Below are 16,733 nucleotides of genomic sequence, written 5' to 3'. Positions count from 1 at the left end.
CATTTTGCATGGAGATCAATGTGGTGGCATAGTTGAGATCGACATGTTTTTTCCAGCTTTCTAGATCGACCAGATTGGTGGTGGTGGGCTTCTGGGTTTGGTTTTTGTGTGTGTGTGTTTTTTTTCTTTTCTCTTGGTGGTGGTGTGATGGCAGTTTTCTTGTAATTGTTGATGATGGTTTTTGGAAATTTCTTTGTGTGTGTGTGTGTGTGTTTTATTTTCTCTTGGTGGTTCTTATGGTAGCAGTTTCTTGTGGTTGTTAATAGTTGTAAGGTCACAATTTGTATCTAAACCCAAGATTAATATTGGGATATGCCCAAAAAGCCCAATACAATGAATTTGTAGAGAGTGGGTTTTAAACCTAGGTTCTAGTGATTCTAAATAACAACGATGATAACTAGATTACAACATCATACACATGGAGTAATTTATATAACAATAATCGTTCTCGAACTCAAGCCGAGAATACTGGATCTTATATTTCACTTTTCTCAAGTACAAATTACAACTATTGATCTTTAGCTCTACAATGTTGTTTTCTCTCTTTTTTCCAATCCCCTTATCTCTGAGACCTCTCTCCTTCTTATACCTCCTCCTCTCCACATGTAGCTTTAGGCAGTTCCCTGGATACTTGTCCCATCCGCACATTCCTATGGTTTTTAGGTAATAGCTGTAAAGCTGACGATCACTATTCAGATATCGCTTCCTCATTAATGCAGCCAGAGACTTAGGTATAGAGCATTCAATGCAGTGGTAGCAGCTTTCTTCAAGATATTTCCCATCCGTTCTTCCTCACTGTTCCCTTGTGAAACATATCTTCATCTACAAGACTTTCCAAGACATCATTATAGTCAGCATGACGTACCATCTGATCTTCATTTAACCTAGTCGAGGAGATACCCCTTCTCGGACTACTTATGCAAACCCATTACACAATAATCTGCTCATGGGAGCTTAAGCTTGACATCCTTACTATCATCAATCTGTCATCGGACAAGCAAGTATTCTCAAGTCAAGCCCATGGCCCAAAAATACGCCTTGGCCCTTTTATCCTCATAATAGCCCCTCAAAACTTCATTTTTCTCTCCCATCCGAGGAGAAAATTGGAGTTTTGACCTAATGCCACAACTCTTGCATGTTTCTCAAATTTTCACATGTAAGAATGTCACCTCCCACTTTTGAAACAGCTCCTGATGCTTCGAAACCCACGATACCTTCAATAAATGCTACAGGTGGTGCCCTATCCTCCACGTCCAATGGTGAAATGCAAATCTAAAGGTCAGAATTTCCCCTTAAATTTCGAGTAGGATAATTCCCACTCAATGCTGCATTTCATACAAAACGCCTGGAAGGTTGCAATTATTCCATTACTTCGGTAATCAATTAGCCCTTAAGAGTTACTTATTTTCCTAACTCCCAAGAAGCTCTTGAAGAATCACGTATTCTTTTTCCAGTAAGTTTTCATGACCCCAAGCTCTTTTCTTCTCGACCATTCTTCTCGAAACCATTAATTTTACCTCCTTTTTTCTCGTCATTTTTATTTCGTCCAAATGGGTAGATTCAAAATTTTAGTAGATACTCCCGCTAGTATGGAGGGCTTCCGAGCTAAATACCACATTCCCCAAAGAGTGGGTTTGAGGTACCGTGCCCCAGACGCCATATACAACGATAGGAAAGAAGGGGAAATTCTCATTCCTATAATAACGTTTTTAGAAGGAGGAATGACGCTTCCCATGGGGAACGTAACCCGTGACTACTTGTATAATGTACACCTAACATATTTAGAATCTTAGGTTGTGTCGACGCTCTCAACGAGCAAATGGGTTTGAGACTCACATCGCACGACGTTGTCCATATGTATAAGTGTCACTCACTTAAGGACGCGGGGTATTACCTCAAGTCTAGGTCTAACATCGTTAGACTCATATCATGTCTTCCCAAATCTAACAAAGGCATGAAGGACGACTACCTAATCGCCTCCGGGGAGTGGTACAACAGTCCTCATTGTCTAGTCAAGGAAGGAACACCAGGTGTGATTCCATAGAATTTAGGTCCCTTGGCAGGGGGTTTAGTTCTTCTAATTTTATCATTCAAATTTACATTGCACTTTAATTTCTCTGTGATTGGCGACTGTTATTGGTCTAACCATGTTTGGCTTCTCGGATATCTTTGCAGATAAGCAGCACGTATCACCTCGTTTGAGCCTATCCAACATCGAGGACCTCAACAGAGTTTTAAGATTCGAGGTATTTGTGAGTGAAGACAGGCAGTTGAGGGAAGCCCATCTCATCTTGGGATACAAACCTCTATCGACTACCTTCCAAGACATCGGTAACGCAATCATCGCGGGTGACCGGAGACTTAAAAGAATAGATGTCTCAAAAACGGGATTCCTTGCCTCACGTGATCTACCAGACGACCCTTCTGTCATCCTCTATGTATGCCCAATAACAGCAGTCCCCCCCACCTGTACAACTTGAAGTAGCAGCCTTTCAAGAAGAGTCCACATCTTCACGCTTGTCCCTCGAGGAGGAAATAGACCAATTTTGACTTAAGGAAGTAGAGAAAACTTTAGAGGGCCACATTGTTAACCTCTCGGACGAAGAAAACGAATCCGACGAGAGCTCTGGTATCAAAGGTCTCGTAGTTGCGCGTGTGGATAACAGCGCCGAGGAAGAGGAAGAAGACATGTCTCTACAAAAAGGGAAAAGCTTGAAGACTCTACTTGCCGAAAGGGGCAGGCAGGCCACCACGAAGAGCGCTTTAGGATCTTAGCCTCCTTCCAATCTTCCACCCCCTCCTCCTCCTCTAGGCACCCTTCTTCCAATACCCAACCTCAAAAAGAAAAGAACAGATGAGGTTGAGGAAGAGGAGTTGGCATAGAAGAAAAAACAGAAACAACAAAAGACGGCAAAGGGCCAAACACGAGCTTCTTCCATGGAGAGCAAAGAGCCGAGGTGCGTCAAACTCAGTCTAATTAGGCTCCCCAGCTGGAGTTGAACAGAGCTGCTATTCTCTAAAATTCCACCATAAAGGACTTTCAAAAAGGGCATGCCCATTATCTAGCGGAGGCCTTAGAGCAGCCTATACTTCTGCCTAAGGACATGGCCACCCTAAGAAAAATGAGGCAACAAGAGCTCTTCCTGTCCCTAAAAAGGGACTTAGCTTTGGTAAGAGTAACCATTAGTGTCAACATGTCCTCTTACGTTGTTTTATTATCATTTGTTTTCTATTAGTATTATTTTGTTATGATGCACCGGTTCATTACTTTTATGCAGACTATCCAAGAGGTATTCGTTGCCGAGGAATGGGTAAATGACGCTCAAAACGAGGCCAAAGCCGAGGCCAACCTTAGGGCCGAGACTAAAAAAGCCCTTGGTTTGGCCGAGCAGGAGAAAAAAGAGCTTACTGACAAGCTGACAAAAGAGGGGAAAGGAAGGAGAAGCGCTGAGGCTAGACTTAAGACTGCCGAGGTTCGGGCGGAGGAGCAACGCAAACAGCTCCAGAACAAAGGAATAGAGCTAGCCACTGCTCAACAAGAAATTCTAGGCTTGAAGGGTGAGTTAGCTCAGGCTAAGGAAGCGGCTCGCACCATCAAAGAGACCATGGAGACCGCATCACTAGCTTCCTACAACCATGGTCGAAGAAACGGAGATCCGACTGGCTGAAGAGCTCGCTGAAGTATGTCGGGACTACTGCCAGCAGGTATGGGTGGAAGCCCTCAATGTGGCAGGAGTCCCTGCTACCTCTGAGTGGAAGAAGGCCGAAAACATATGGTATCCCCCAAATATCCATGCGATTGAAGTCATCCCTCCTCCTCCAACTGCCCCCAAGACAGTGTTCCCTATACAACCCTCCACCGTCCAAGGCTCTCTTCCACCTCCTAAAGCATCTACAGGTCCTAACTAAGCTGTAGATCAAGGTGAGAAGACTAATAAGGGTTTGAGTGGGAAGATTAGCCAGGGTGATCCTCGGCCAGGGGAGAAAGACAAAGGAAAAGAAGTTATGACCTTGTCTAAGACCAAAGCTTCAAATGCTCCCCTCACTATCAAAGAAATGACTCCCCAACCTAAAGAGACTGAGGCCAAATCAAAGGGGTCTGAAGATAAAACAAAGGAAACTACAACCAAATCGAAGGAAGACCCTCCACCGAAAACTAAGGCGTAGACCAGGATTCCCTTTTCTCCCTGCTTACATTTGCGATAACTCCAGCCTACCATATGCTTATTTTTATAATTCTGCCTATGTTTTTATCTACAATGTAACTATGCAAATTTATAATAACAAGCTCAAGATTTTTTTATCTTTTATTCCATACAGATGTTATTTACTAGGGATGTTTAAATCTTTGTCTTAATGCGACTCATATACACAATATGAATGATTTGGTGCTCAATTGAACAGGGTAGGTCTTAAGACATAATTTGGTAATATATATATAATCTGACAAGAAAATAATCTTATTTCAAGAATGGATGAATGAACTCTTAAAACCCTTGTATCATTAATCCAGATACACCCATGTTTTCATTTGATAACTTGTATATTGGGATATATTCTTTCCAAGATTAACAAGCAGTCGCAAAAAAATTAATACCAAAGAATGTAAATAAACCCAAAGCGAGAAAAATGTGGTCTAAGACTAGGATTTATGTAATACCTAGGCAAATAATGAAAGATATCAATTTCGCCAATGTATGTGGTCCGAGAAGCCAGGCAAAACCAAGGTTTTGTTTGATACTTAGAAAGAATGAATTGAAGTGTTAATTTTTCCAAAGTAGATAGTTCGAGGTCCAGACATAACTAAGGTTTTGTTCAATACTTAATAAAAATATCAATTTATTCAAGGTATGTGGTCCTAGGAGCCAGGCATAGCCAAGTTTCAGTTTGATGCTTAGAAAGAATGAACTAAAGTGTTAATTTTCCCAAAGTAGATGGTCTGAGGACCATATGTAACTAAGGTTCTGTGTAACACTTAATAAAAATATCAATTTATTCAAGGTATGTGGTCCGAGGAGCCAAGCATAGCCAAGTTTCAGTTTGATGCTTAGAAAGAATGAATTGAAGTGTTAATTTTCCAAAGTAGATGGTCTGAGAACCAAGCGTAACTAAGGTTCTGTTTAACACTTAATAAAAATATCAATTTATTCAAGGTATGTGGTCCGAGGAGCCAAGCATAGCCAAGTTTCAGTTTGATGCTTAGAAAGAATGAATTGAAGTGTTAATTTTTCCAAAGTAGATGGTCTGAGAACCAAGCGTAACTAAGGTTATGTTTAACACTTAATAAAAATATCAATTTATTCAAGGTATGTGGTCTGAGGAGCTAGGCATAGCCAAGTTTCAGTTTGATGCTTAGAAAGAATGAACTGAAGTGTTAATTTTTCCAAAGTAGATGATCCGAGGACCAGACGTAACTAAGGTTCTATTTAACACTTAATAAAAATATCAATTTATTCAAGGTATGTGGTCCGAGGAGCCAGACATAGCCAAGTTTCAGTTTGATACTTAGAAAGAATGAATTGAAGTGTTAATTTTTTCAAAGTAGATGGTCTGAGGACCAGACGTAACTAAGGTTCTGTTTAATCCTTAATAAAAATATCAATTTATTCAAGGTATGTGGTCCGAGGAGCCAGACATAGCCAAGTTTCAATTTGATACTTAGAAAAATAGTAATCGACGTAACACAGTGTCAACAGAAATAAGATGGCAGAAATGCCTTTCATTGATAATAATACCTTCATAGGTTATTTACATTTCAGAGACGTGGTACAACATATCCATCTAGATCTTCAAGATAATATGTCCCTATGCCAGCTACCGAAGTGATACAATAAGGTCCTTCCCAATTAGGTCTCAATTTTCCCTATGATGGGTTCTTTGCAGTACCCAAAACCTTCCTCAATACCAAATCTCCAAGTGCAAGTGGTCGTAGCTTCACATGGGAATCATACCCCGGCTTGAGTTTGTGCTGATAATAAGCTAGCTGAACCATGGCATTTTCTCGCCGTTCCTCAATTAGGTCTAAGCTTTTTTCCAATAAATTGTCATTACTGCTTGGGATGAAAGAGCTCGTCCTCAATGTCGGAAACCCCGCTTCCAGAGGGATTACAGCCTCGGCTCCATAAGTCATAGAGAAGGGTGTCTCTCCAGTGGATCTTCGAGGTGTAGTTCGATACGTCCACAAAACATGTGGCAATTCTTCCACCCATCTTCCCTTAGCAACATCCAGTCTTTTCTTAAGCCCATTAACTATAACTTTATTGACTGCCTCGGCTTGCCTATTTCCTTGCAGATAAGTTAGAGAGGAATATCTATTCGTGATGCCTAAATCATAGCAATATCTTTTGAAGGCCTTACTATCAAATTGTAGGTCCTTATCTGAAATAAGAGTATGAGGGATTCCAAACTTGGTGATAATGTTTTTCCAGACAAATTTCTTTGCATCCACATTCCTAATATTTGACAAGGGCTCAACTTCAACCCATTTAGTGAAATAATCTGTTCCAACGAGCAACCACCTCCTATTTCCTGTGGCTTTTGGGAAAGGTCCTACAATGTCCAAGCCCCATTAAGCAAAAGGCCAAGGACTAGACAGGGGGTTAAAGACACCTCCTGGTTGATGGATGTTGGGAGCAAACATCTGACACTGGTCACACTTTCTTGCGTAATCTTATGCCTCTCTCTATATATTTGGCCACCAATACCCCTGTGTAAGAGCTCTATGGGACAAAGACCTTCCTCTTGTGTGACTTCCGCAAATCCCTTTGTATAATTCTTCCAAAAGTAATTCTGTTGCTTCAGGGTGTATACACAACAGATTTGGTCCCGAAATAGAGCGTTTATACAACTTCTAGTCCTCGGACAGCCAGAACCGAGGTGCTTTTTTGAGTACTTTATCTGCTTTGGACTTCTCTTCGGGCAAGATATCATTATTAAGGAATGACACTATAGGATCCATCCAACTAGGTCTCACCCTAATTTGATGAATCTGAATGGTGTCACCATTCGTTCCAGTGGATTTACACAGATCTTCGATAAAGATAACCCGAGGTAGGCCTTGTGCCGAGGATGTCACAAGTGTAGCTAGGGAGTCAGGATGGATATTCCTACTCCTGGAGATATGTAACAAGGTAAAAGATTCAAATTTTGATTGTAAACACCTGACCTGGGTTAGATACTCTTGCATTCTCGGATCTCTGGCCTCTAACTCTCCTTCTACCTGGCCCACCACTAATCGCGAATCTAAGAATATTTGCACTGCTTTTCCACCCATCTTCTGAACCACAGCCATTCCTATCAATAAAGCTTCATACTTTGCCTCATTGTTGGTGGCCGAGAACCCCAGTCTCAAGGATTTCTCAAAAGTAATTCCCTCAGGAGACACCAAAACTAGCCCCACACCAAATCCCCTTTGGTCCGCTACTCCATCAACGTACACTTTCCATATCAAAGGTTCTTTGCACGAAATCATACCAACTGATTTTTCATCCATGTCCAACCACTTAGCATTCTCTTCTAATGATGGCTCAACAAATTTCGCCACCAAATCAGCAAGGACTTGGCCTTTCGTAGAGGTGCAAGGCATATACTTGATATCAAAAGCCCCCAAAATGGTACCCCACTTGGCGATTCTTCCTGTATAGTCAGCACTTCGAAGTATAGACCTAAGAGGAAGTTGAGTTAAAACAACAACTGTATGAGATTGGAAGTAATGGGGAAGCTTACGCATAGCATGCACCACTGCTAGGATTGCTTTTTCCAACAGTAGATAATGCACCTCGGCCTCATGTAGAGATTTGCTCATATAATAAACTGGTCTCTGTACACTATTATCAACCTGTATCAGAACCAAACTAACGGCATGATTAGCCACAGCAATATATGCGAACAAAACTTCATCTATTTCTAGCCGAGACATAATGGGTGGTCACGAAAGATATTCCTTAAGTTGCTGAAAAGCTAAAGCACACTCCTCGATCCATTCAAATCCCTTCCACTTATTCAACAATTGGAAGAAAGACATGCATCTATCTACGGACCGAGAAATAAATCGGTTAAGGGCAGCAGTCATCCCTGTCAACTTCTGGAACTTTTTAGGATTTCAAGGTGCCTGTAAGCTATTAATTACCATGATTTGCGCAGGATTAGCTTCAATTCCCCGATGAGTTACCATGTAACCCAAAAATTTACCTGATCCCACACCAAAAGAACACTTAGAAGCATTAAGGCGGAACTTGTACTTTCTTAGCATCTAAAATGTATCATTTAGGTCTTCCATATGCATGGAAATTGTTTTACTTTTCACCACCATGTTATCCACATACACTTCAATAGTCTTTCCCAGCTATTGATCAAATATCCTAGTCATCTTCCTTTGATAGGTAGCTCCTGCGCTCTTCAAACTAAAAGGCATCACCTTATAGTGATAATTCCCTGTGGGAGTGACAAAGGATGTCTTATCTTGATCATTCAAAACCAAAGGTATTTGGTGATAACCTTGAAAGGTATCAAAAAAACTCATCCGAGGATGCCCAACAGTGGCATCCACCAGCTAATCTATACGAGGCATTGGGAAAGAATCTTTAGGACAAGCCTTATTCAAATCTATGAAGTCTACACATACTCTCCACTTCCTATTCTTCTTCTTCACTACTACTGTATGAGCCAACCATTCAAGATAAAACACGTCCTTGATAACTCCAGCCTTTTTGAGCTTGAGTACCTCTTCATTGACGGCCTCAGAATGCTCCTTAGATGAGTGCCGAGGTGGTTATTTCCTCAGCACCACAGCCGGATTGACATTTAAATGATGACAAATGAAACTCGAATCTACCCCGGGGCCTCATAAGCATTCCATGCAAATACATCAATGTTCTTTCTCAAAAAACATAACCAACTCCTCCTTCTCCTGAGGTGGCAATTGAACTCCCACCTGAAAGAATTTTTCAGGGTCATCATCTATAATAACTTTCTCTAACTCCTCACACGCAGGTTCTTCTACCGCTACCACCCTGGGCGTGGCTAGAGACATTGATTGCTATGAGCCCCCCTTCAGCAGAGGCCGAGGACTTCGACCCAGGCTAATGTAGAATTGCAGCCGTCATGCATTGTCTAGCCACAGATTGACTCCCAACTAGTTCCTCGATTTGATCCCCAGATGGAAACTTCACTTTGACATATAGGGTTGAGGAAACGGCACCTAGAGCATGTAGCCAAGGTCTTGTCACAATGGCCGTGTAGGGGGAATAGGCATGTACCACAATGAAATCCACTTCTGGGTCTGATTGCATAGGCAACGTAATTTGCCCCTTTGGTATGATAGCTTTCCCCTCAAATCTTATCAGTGGCGAATTATAAGCCGTAAGATCCTCAAGTTTTAAGTTTAGCCCCTTGAACAAGTCAAGGTACATAATATATGCACCACTACCCTGGTCAACCATCACCCTCTTCATGTCATAGCCCCCTATCCTCAACGTAACCACCAAAGCATCGTCATGCGGTTGGATAGTCCTGATCTTGTATTCTTCTAAGAAACCTAAAATTGGTGGGATATTCCCTTAGTCCTCTTCGGCTCAGAACTAGAATCTTCGACAAGGATTCGTGCTACGGACATCGCCCTGGAAGGACGAGAACTAGTCCTCCCAAGAGCAGCAAAGATAACATTAGTCGTACCCAAAGGAGGCCTTGAAGAAGTGTTGCCCTGATTTACCGAACCTGAATGGTCTCCCTGCCCATTAGGCCGATACAAAAACTGTTTTAACCTTCTCTCCTTAACTAACTGCTCCGAATGATTCCACAGGGTCCTACATTCCTCAGTAGTATAACCCCTTTCTCGATGATACTGGCAATGAAGGTTCTGATTACACCTCATGGGATCCCCTACCATCTTGTTGGGCCATTTAAAATATGGTTCATTCTGGATTTTTTTCAGCAGCAGATGCACCGGTTCTCGAAATATAGTATTAACCACCTGAGGAGTGGTAGGACCGAATTACCTGGCAAAATCTCTTTAGGGCCTACTGTTGTTGTATCTGTCCGACCTAAAATCCCTCCTCTCTTGAGGGATAACCTTCACCTTTCCCTTGCCTTGTTGTTGGTCTTCCTCAACCCGTTTATATTCATCAATGCGATCCATAAGTCGACGTACACTCCTTACAAGCTTTTTGGTCAAAGGTTTCCTTAAGTCGTGCTCGATAGGTAGGCCAACTTTGAAAGTCCTTATCGCTACATCATCAAAATCTCCATCGATCTCATTGAACATCTCTTAATATCTGTCAGAGTATGTTTTCAAGGTTTCCCCTTCTCACATGGTCATGGAAAATAACGAATCCAAGGGCCGAGGAACTCTACTACATGTGATGAAGTAAGACCCAAATGCCCGGGTGAGTTCCATGAAGGAATCAATAGAACCTGCTCTCAAGCCATTAAATCACCTGACCGCAACAGGTCCTAAGCTAAAAGGGAAGACTTTGCACATTAAAATTTCATTCTTAGAATGCACCGTCATCCTCTGATTGAAATGACTCACATGCTCCACAGGGTCCGTTCGGCCATTATAAATGGTGGATGTTGGTTGGGTGAATTGCTGTGGGAGCTTCCCCTTTTCCACCCTACGTGTGAAGGGTGACTTGGAAATTTGGTACAACGCCCTACTCATAGCATCATTTCCCAAGCCTCTAGAGGAAGGCTTCCTACCCTCACGACCATGAAGGTAATCCTTCTCGTAGGAAAAAGACTCACTAAGAGGAGTTCTTGACCTGGGCCTGTAACTACTACCCTAAGTGTCCTCAGAAGAAGGGTCAGAAAAAGAGGGAGTTCGCCTTCGCCTTTCACAGCGCAACTTCTTCTTCAGGTGATCAATCTCCAACTGCATGGCCTTAGCATTTTCCTCGTGAGGAATTCTACTTCCACCTCGTGATTGACTCCTACTAGTGTGCGCAGTATGAAAACTGCCCTCCCTATCTCTTTCCTGCTCAAGATGCAAGAAGTGATCCTCACGCTGGGACCCCATAGACTCTGCATGGTGTGGACCTAAGCCTACCATAATGTTAAACTTCCTAAAACACTAGATTCCCACAGACCGCGCCAATCGTAAGGTCAAAATTTGTACCTAAACCCAAGATTAAGATTGAAATAGACCCAAAAAGCCCAATACAATAAATTTGTAAAGAGTGAGCTTTAAACCTAGGTTCTAGTGATTCTAAATAACAACGATGATGGGCTAGATTACAACATCATACACATGGAGTAATTTATATAACAGTAATTGTTCTCGAACTCAAGCCGAGAATACTGGATCTTATATTTCACTTTTCTCAAGTACAAATTACAACTATTGATCTTTAGCTCTACAATGTTGTCTTCTCTCTTTTTTTCGATCCCCTTATCTCCGGGACCTCTCTCCTTCTTATACCTCCTCCTCTCCACGTGTAGCTTTAGGCAGTTCCCCTGGATACTTGTCCCATCCGTACCTTTCTGTGGTTTTAGGTAATAGCTGTAAAGCTAACGATCAATGTTCAGATATCACTTCCTCATTAATGCGGCCAAAGACTTAGGTACAAAACATTCAATGCGGTGGTAGCAGTTTTCTTCAAGATATTTCCTATCTGTTCTTCCTTATTGTTCCCTTGTGAAACATATCTTCATCTACAAGACTTCTCAAGACATCATTATAGTCAGCATAACGTACCATCTGATCTTCACTTCACCTAGCCGAGGAGATACCCCTTCTCGGACTACTTCTGCAAACCCATTACACAATAATCTGCTCATGGGCGCTTAAGCTTGACATCCTTACTACCATTAATCTGTCCTCGAACAAGCAAGTATTCTCAGGTTAAGCCCATGGCCCAAAAATACGTCTTAGGCCTTTTATCCTCACAGTAGTAGTTTCTTGTTGTTTGCGGTGGGTTTGGTGGTTTTTTTAATGGGTTTTGGTGGTTGGTGTTGTTGTGACTATTGTGGTTGTGGTGGTGGTTGTTGGCTGGTGTTTGGTATTTGGTGGGTTTGCTAGGATGTGAGTTGCAGTGGTTGTGTGATGTTATAGTTATTGGTTGCTAGTTGCTTAGAGGAAGAGGGAGAAAGAGAGGAAGAGAAGAGAGATTTAATCATGGTTCAAGCTATAGTGTAGCACTTTTTGCTACTGTGGCATGGTGTTTGTGGCAGTTCCGTAACAGGTTGAGAGAGCACTAGTCAGTGTGGCCGTTGTATGAACTGGGTGAGTGAGCTCGAGGCTTAGTTGATGAGTTTTGGGAAGTTAATCCTCAGGTGCAGAGTGAGCCAGTGCGTCGGTCCCTGGTGCGTTGGTCTCCTCCCCCTTAGGATCATTACAAAGTGAACTTCGACACAACTTTCTTTGCAGAAACTAGGTCAGCAGGAGTTGGTGTAGTTGTTCGTGACTGTGATGAGCAGATTATTAGAGCTTTGCAGCAAAATATTGGCTCTCTGTTGAAATGGCTAAAGCTTTGGCGGCTCAGAGGGCGGTGATGTTTGCTGCAGAGTTGTGTGTGTTTCGAGTGATTATTGAAGGCGATTGTAGTCGGGTTATTGCTGCCTTGAAGGGATTTGGTCGCTGCCATACTTTGTTTGGTCACATTATTGATGAATCTAAGCGAATTGGAGGAATGCTGAGGGGTTGTTTGTTTCAGTATGTTCGGCGTGAGGGGAATAGGTTAACTCATTGTTTAGCTAAAAAAGCAATTTTAACTGCAGATACTGATGTATGGGTAGAATCTCTGCCTGAGGAAGATGTTTTCCATTCGAATTTGCCTTAAACTTGTGGTTTTTCTTAATAATATTTTGCTTACCTTTGTCTCAAAAAAAAAAGTAACAATTTGTACGGTACAATATCTAATGCAATATCTAATTCAACACGTACTTGAATGCCATATTTAAAGTAACTCTAGATTTATCTAATAATGATTTTTCTGGTTCTGTTCCAAGGGAGCTCGCAACGTGTTTGTATTTGAATAGTTTAAACTTGTTGAATAATAAGTTTATTGGACTTTCACCATACAAGTTTTCTAGCTTGGATAGGCTGAACTTGCTTTCGGTGGTGAATAATTATCTTGGGCAGGATATCGAGTTTTTTGGCTTAGTTTGATAAGGAAATAGTGGACTTTTATGGGGGATAGGAAAGGAAAGGGGGAAGCGAGGGGGTGCCTAGAATCTTCTTGTGGTGGGGGGGGGGGGGGGTTTCTTGTATAGAGAGAAATGAGAAGAAGAAAGTAGACCAAATCGGCCCAATACCACCTTTTTACAAAATTTTTAGGCAAAAAACACTGTTTCGAAAATAATTGGGAATCTACCACATTTTCCAGTGCTCGAGCTCACCAAACTCAAGTACTAGATTTTATAGTTCCACCGTGGCTTTCCAGCATGGCATTTTGGATTTAAAAAATGCCATACAATACTCGAGTTTACTAGGCTCGAGTACTGTATACTGTGGTACCCGAGTCTAGTAAACTCGAGTACCAATCTGAGTTGGCCGCAATCTGTCGAGCGTATCATGCCATTTGATACTCAAGTTTCATGGACTCGGGTACTGTGTTAACAGTACCCGAGTCCTTGAAACTCGAGTATCAATCGGTGTTGGCCCCAATTTCTGGAGTGTTTTAATCATGCACATAAAAATTTTAACATCCATTTGCATGAAGTTCTCGCTTATTATTTAGGAAAGAGTTAATGCTCTTTATCATGCCGTTTAGTGCTCTTTATTTAGGAAAGAGTTAATGAGGTGCTGCCATCTCTAGGCGCCCAAGTTTGTATAGGAAGATATCACATAATGGAGAGTGGAGAAGTGTAGGGGAAAATCTCTCCAAGCTGTGGTGTGTAAGCTAGCTTTAGGAGCAATCTACGATATTTGGCATCGAAGAAATGCAATTATCCTTGGAAAGGGCATTTTGAAATATGAAGGCTCTCTCTGGAACAGAGTCATTGCAATACTTGGAGTTTCAGCTTGAAGATTTTGTAGTGCATCTGTTAAATGGGGTTTGTTTAGATTTTGGTTGCTGGTAGGGTGGTTTTACAAAGGCTACCTCTTCCTTATGTGTGTTTTTTGTCCTTTATTGTGACATGCAATTGTATAGCTGCTCTTTACTAGGACTAGGAGTTCTTTTGGTCTGTGAGTTGAGATAGTAACTATACATTGCTTTTTAGTTTTTAGTAGTTTATAAAAATATTTCTCATTCATCTTATAAAAAAAAGCATTGAAAGGAAAATCTAGAATACAAAAAGCGATTTCAAAGATAAAACTAACATATGCATGGCTGATCCACATCAAGATTATCACATATCTTGCAATCTTCTTTGCCACACAATTCCTTTTGCCTAAAGTGATGTGAATATAAAAATCCATGTAAGAAAAATCACCTGTCATGGAAGATAATTGAAGTAAGAAGTGAAAGGATTCTGTTGTTTTTAAATGACCAAAACAAGGAGAATGAATAAAAATTGGTTCTTGTACAAGTCAGCTATCTTGTTGGTATGCAGAACAGAAGATTATATAAATATTACTAGCATACCTTTTGGATACTCTATTTTGTGATAATAATATGGTTCCAATATTTGCAATAGATATTCTCAAATTTTAGGTACTTACTATTTCAAATTGAAAAAAAAAATAGGGTTTTGATTTTAATCTAAAGTCCTGAGTCCATTCTGCATTTTCTCCTTTGATTAAAGTGTGATTTGAAGGATATGGGATTGAATGCTGCTATGTATATAGAGATGTTATCAGCTATGGAGAGTATGCATACTTTATAATCTAAAAAATGCATGGAAAGTGAAGCATTTGTGTTTTTGCTGGCTAAATATGTTACTGTGACAACATCCAATCCAATCAAAATCCTAATTGTAAGTGAGCTTGGTTATAAGCTAGACTAATTTATTCATACCCTTTAGCATAATCAAGAAAACGTGAAGTTAAAGAGCTTGCATTAAGAAACTATTGTAATAAAGATTAAATTGCTACAAAAGCTTTGGAAACATATCATTACAAGTAAATAATGTTAATGACACATTACAAATTAGCTTAGATGAAAGGAAAACTAAAGAACTTTGGATATATTACATTACAGTGTTACTAATGCATCAAAGATTTGTTAAGATACATATTTGCAAGGAACACAAGTAAACAAACTTACAAGGAGCAAAATAGGTCGGATTGACACTAATAAATGTTTTGGCAGTATACATGGTTTCACTTTGACACTATGCCAACCCAAATAAACATAAGTTTTATAACCATATAATACATTTTCACTACATCAATTAATATGTAATAACAATAATTTGTGCCTATGAAGTGGGACTATACACTCTGGAGAAGAGTTTGTTAGCTTCATCTTGTAAGTGTCACGGTTGTAATATCTATCCACAAATATAAATTCCAAGTAAGTTTAGAGAAAGGACTACAAAAATCCATACAAAGAGTTGACATCGTTTTTCCTGCAAAGTAATAACTGATAAGTGAAAAGTGGAAAACAGAAAAACCACCCAAAAAAAAAATAGCAATATTGAAATAATGATATAGTAATAGAAATCAATCATCAAAATGCAAATTAATTACCAAATCTGAGGTCCCAGAACTTGATGGTTGTATCATGGGAGCCAGTAACAACTTGTGGATCCTGAAAATATGAGAAACATAATTTCATTACATAACCCAAATCTAACCCATTGATGTATGAAGCCCCATATGCATACCAAAATAGTAACAATACAAATCTACCCACATCCTATGAAAGATAAATTACCCCCCCCCCCTCCCAAAAAAAGGGGGAACTCAGAATTTTGGTAGGAAACATACACTACCCTAGAATCAAATATCAAGTTAAGAGGTTCTGACCTTATTCTGTTCAAGGTCCCAACATTTTACTTGTTTGTCATCACCAGCAGAAAGCATGTACATATGCTTGCTGCTGACAGCAAGGCCTAGAATCAAAACAACAAATTTTTTTACCATGTTAATAACTGGTCAATATGGCCATTATCTACATCATTGTTAGCCAACAGAATTTGATTTATCATCAATAATTCATTGGGGACCAACCTCATATTTGTTCAATGTGTCCTGTTAGTGTGAGTTTTAGCCTTCCACTTGCCACGTCCCATATCTGATAAAGCAAAAATTATAGGATTAAAACACAGTAGGTAAATTCCTTACTATGAGATGCCTAGAAAGGAGAGGAGAGAAACAAACTAATGAGAGAGAGAGATCAAAAGGTATAAGATGTTGAAGGACATCAGGGTTGTACCATCATAATCCTTTGTTTTCAAATCTCAGAAATATTGCATGATTAGAGCCCTGAGTTGGTAAATTTCAGAAATACTATCTCTTGATCCATCCATTCTTGCAATAACTAAGCTTTGGCATCAGCTCTCTTTTAGATTACTTTGCTCAATTTTGTAAAATTTTACCAAATTTTCTGCCCAAGCTTCACCAATACATTTTATAATAACAAAAGTTCCCCAAAATATTTCCAAGTTTGCAACAAGTAATGGCTGGATCATCTAATCAGGACCACATGTGAGAAATGAAATATTTGTATCTATAGAGAACAGGAACAGAAAATTTAATAGCACTTAGTGCTGCGTTACAGAGGTGTCTATATAGCCAACTTAGTGTTGCACTACCCCAACTATAATTCTTTCCGTTGCTGATTGGATTGAAAAATTGTAGATACATGATTGAGAGCTGTTCACCAGACTTGTCCATAAACAACATACTACCC

At 40.4% G+C, this 16,733-nt stretch overlaps 2 protein-coding genes across 2 annotated transcripts; both read right to left on the bottom strand.

The window, feature by feature from the left end:
- Positions 1-9,080: 9,080 nt before the first annotated feature.
- Positions 9,081-9,452, bottom strand: LOC142633434 (uncharacterized). The gene has a single exon (XM_075807679.1). The coding sequence runs from the start codon at positions 9,450-9,452 to the stop codon at positions 9,081-9,083; it is 372 nt and encodes a 123-aa protein (XP_075663794.1).
- An 83-nt stretch (positions 9,453-9,535) lies between these two features.
- Positions 9,536-10,261, bottom strand: LOC142633425 (uncharacterized). The gene is made up of 2 exons (XM_075807670.1): positions 10,070-10,261; positions 9,536-9,970 (listed from the first exon to the last, which is right to left on the bottom strand). The coding sequence occupies exons 1-2, from the start codon at positions 10,259-10,261 to the stop codon at positions 9,536-9,538; spliced, it is 627 nt and encodes a 208-aa protein (XP_075663785.1).
- Between the last annotated feature and the right edge of the window lie 6,472 nt (positions 10,262-16,733).

This window comes from Castanea sativa, chromosome 1 (genome assembly GCF_040712315.1).
Source record: "Castanea sativa cultivar Marrone di Chiusa Pesio chromosome 1, ASM4071231v1".
Classification (NCBI taxonomy): Eukaryota; Viridiplantae; Streptophyta; class Magnoliopsida; order Fagales; family Fagaceae; genus Castanea; species Castanea sativa.
Note: the sequence above shows the minus strand (reverse complement) of the source record. Positions and strands in the feature narration are given on the sequence as shown.

What these genes read in the sequence shown, in the direction of transcription:
- LOC142633434 (XM_075807679.1), bottom strand. Translation starts at nt 9,452, where the DNA reads ATGAAGAGGGTGATGGTTGACCAGGGTAGTGGTGCATATATTATGTAC.
- LOC142633425 (XM_075807670.1), bottom strand. Translation starts at nt 10,261, where the DNA reads ATGTTCAATGAGATCGATGGAGATTTTGATGATGTAGCGATAAGGACT. An exon ending in AAGGCAAGGGAAAGGTGAAG is followed by an intron (nt 9,971 to 10,069) that starts GTTATCCCTCAA and finishes ACCACTCCTCAG; the next exon opens with GTGGTTAATACTATATTTCG.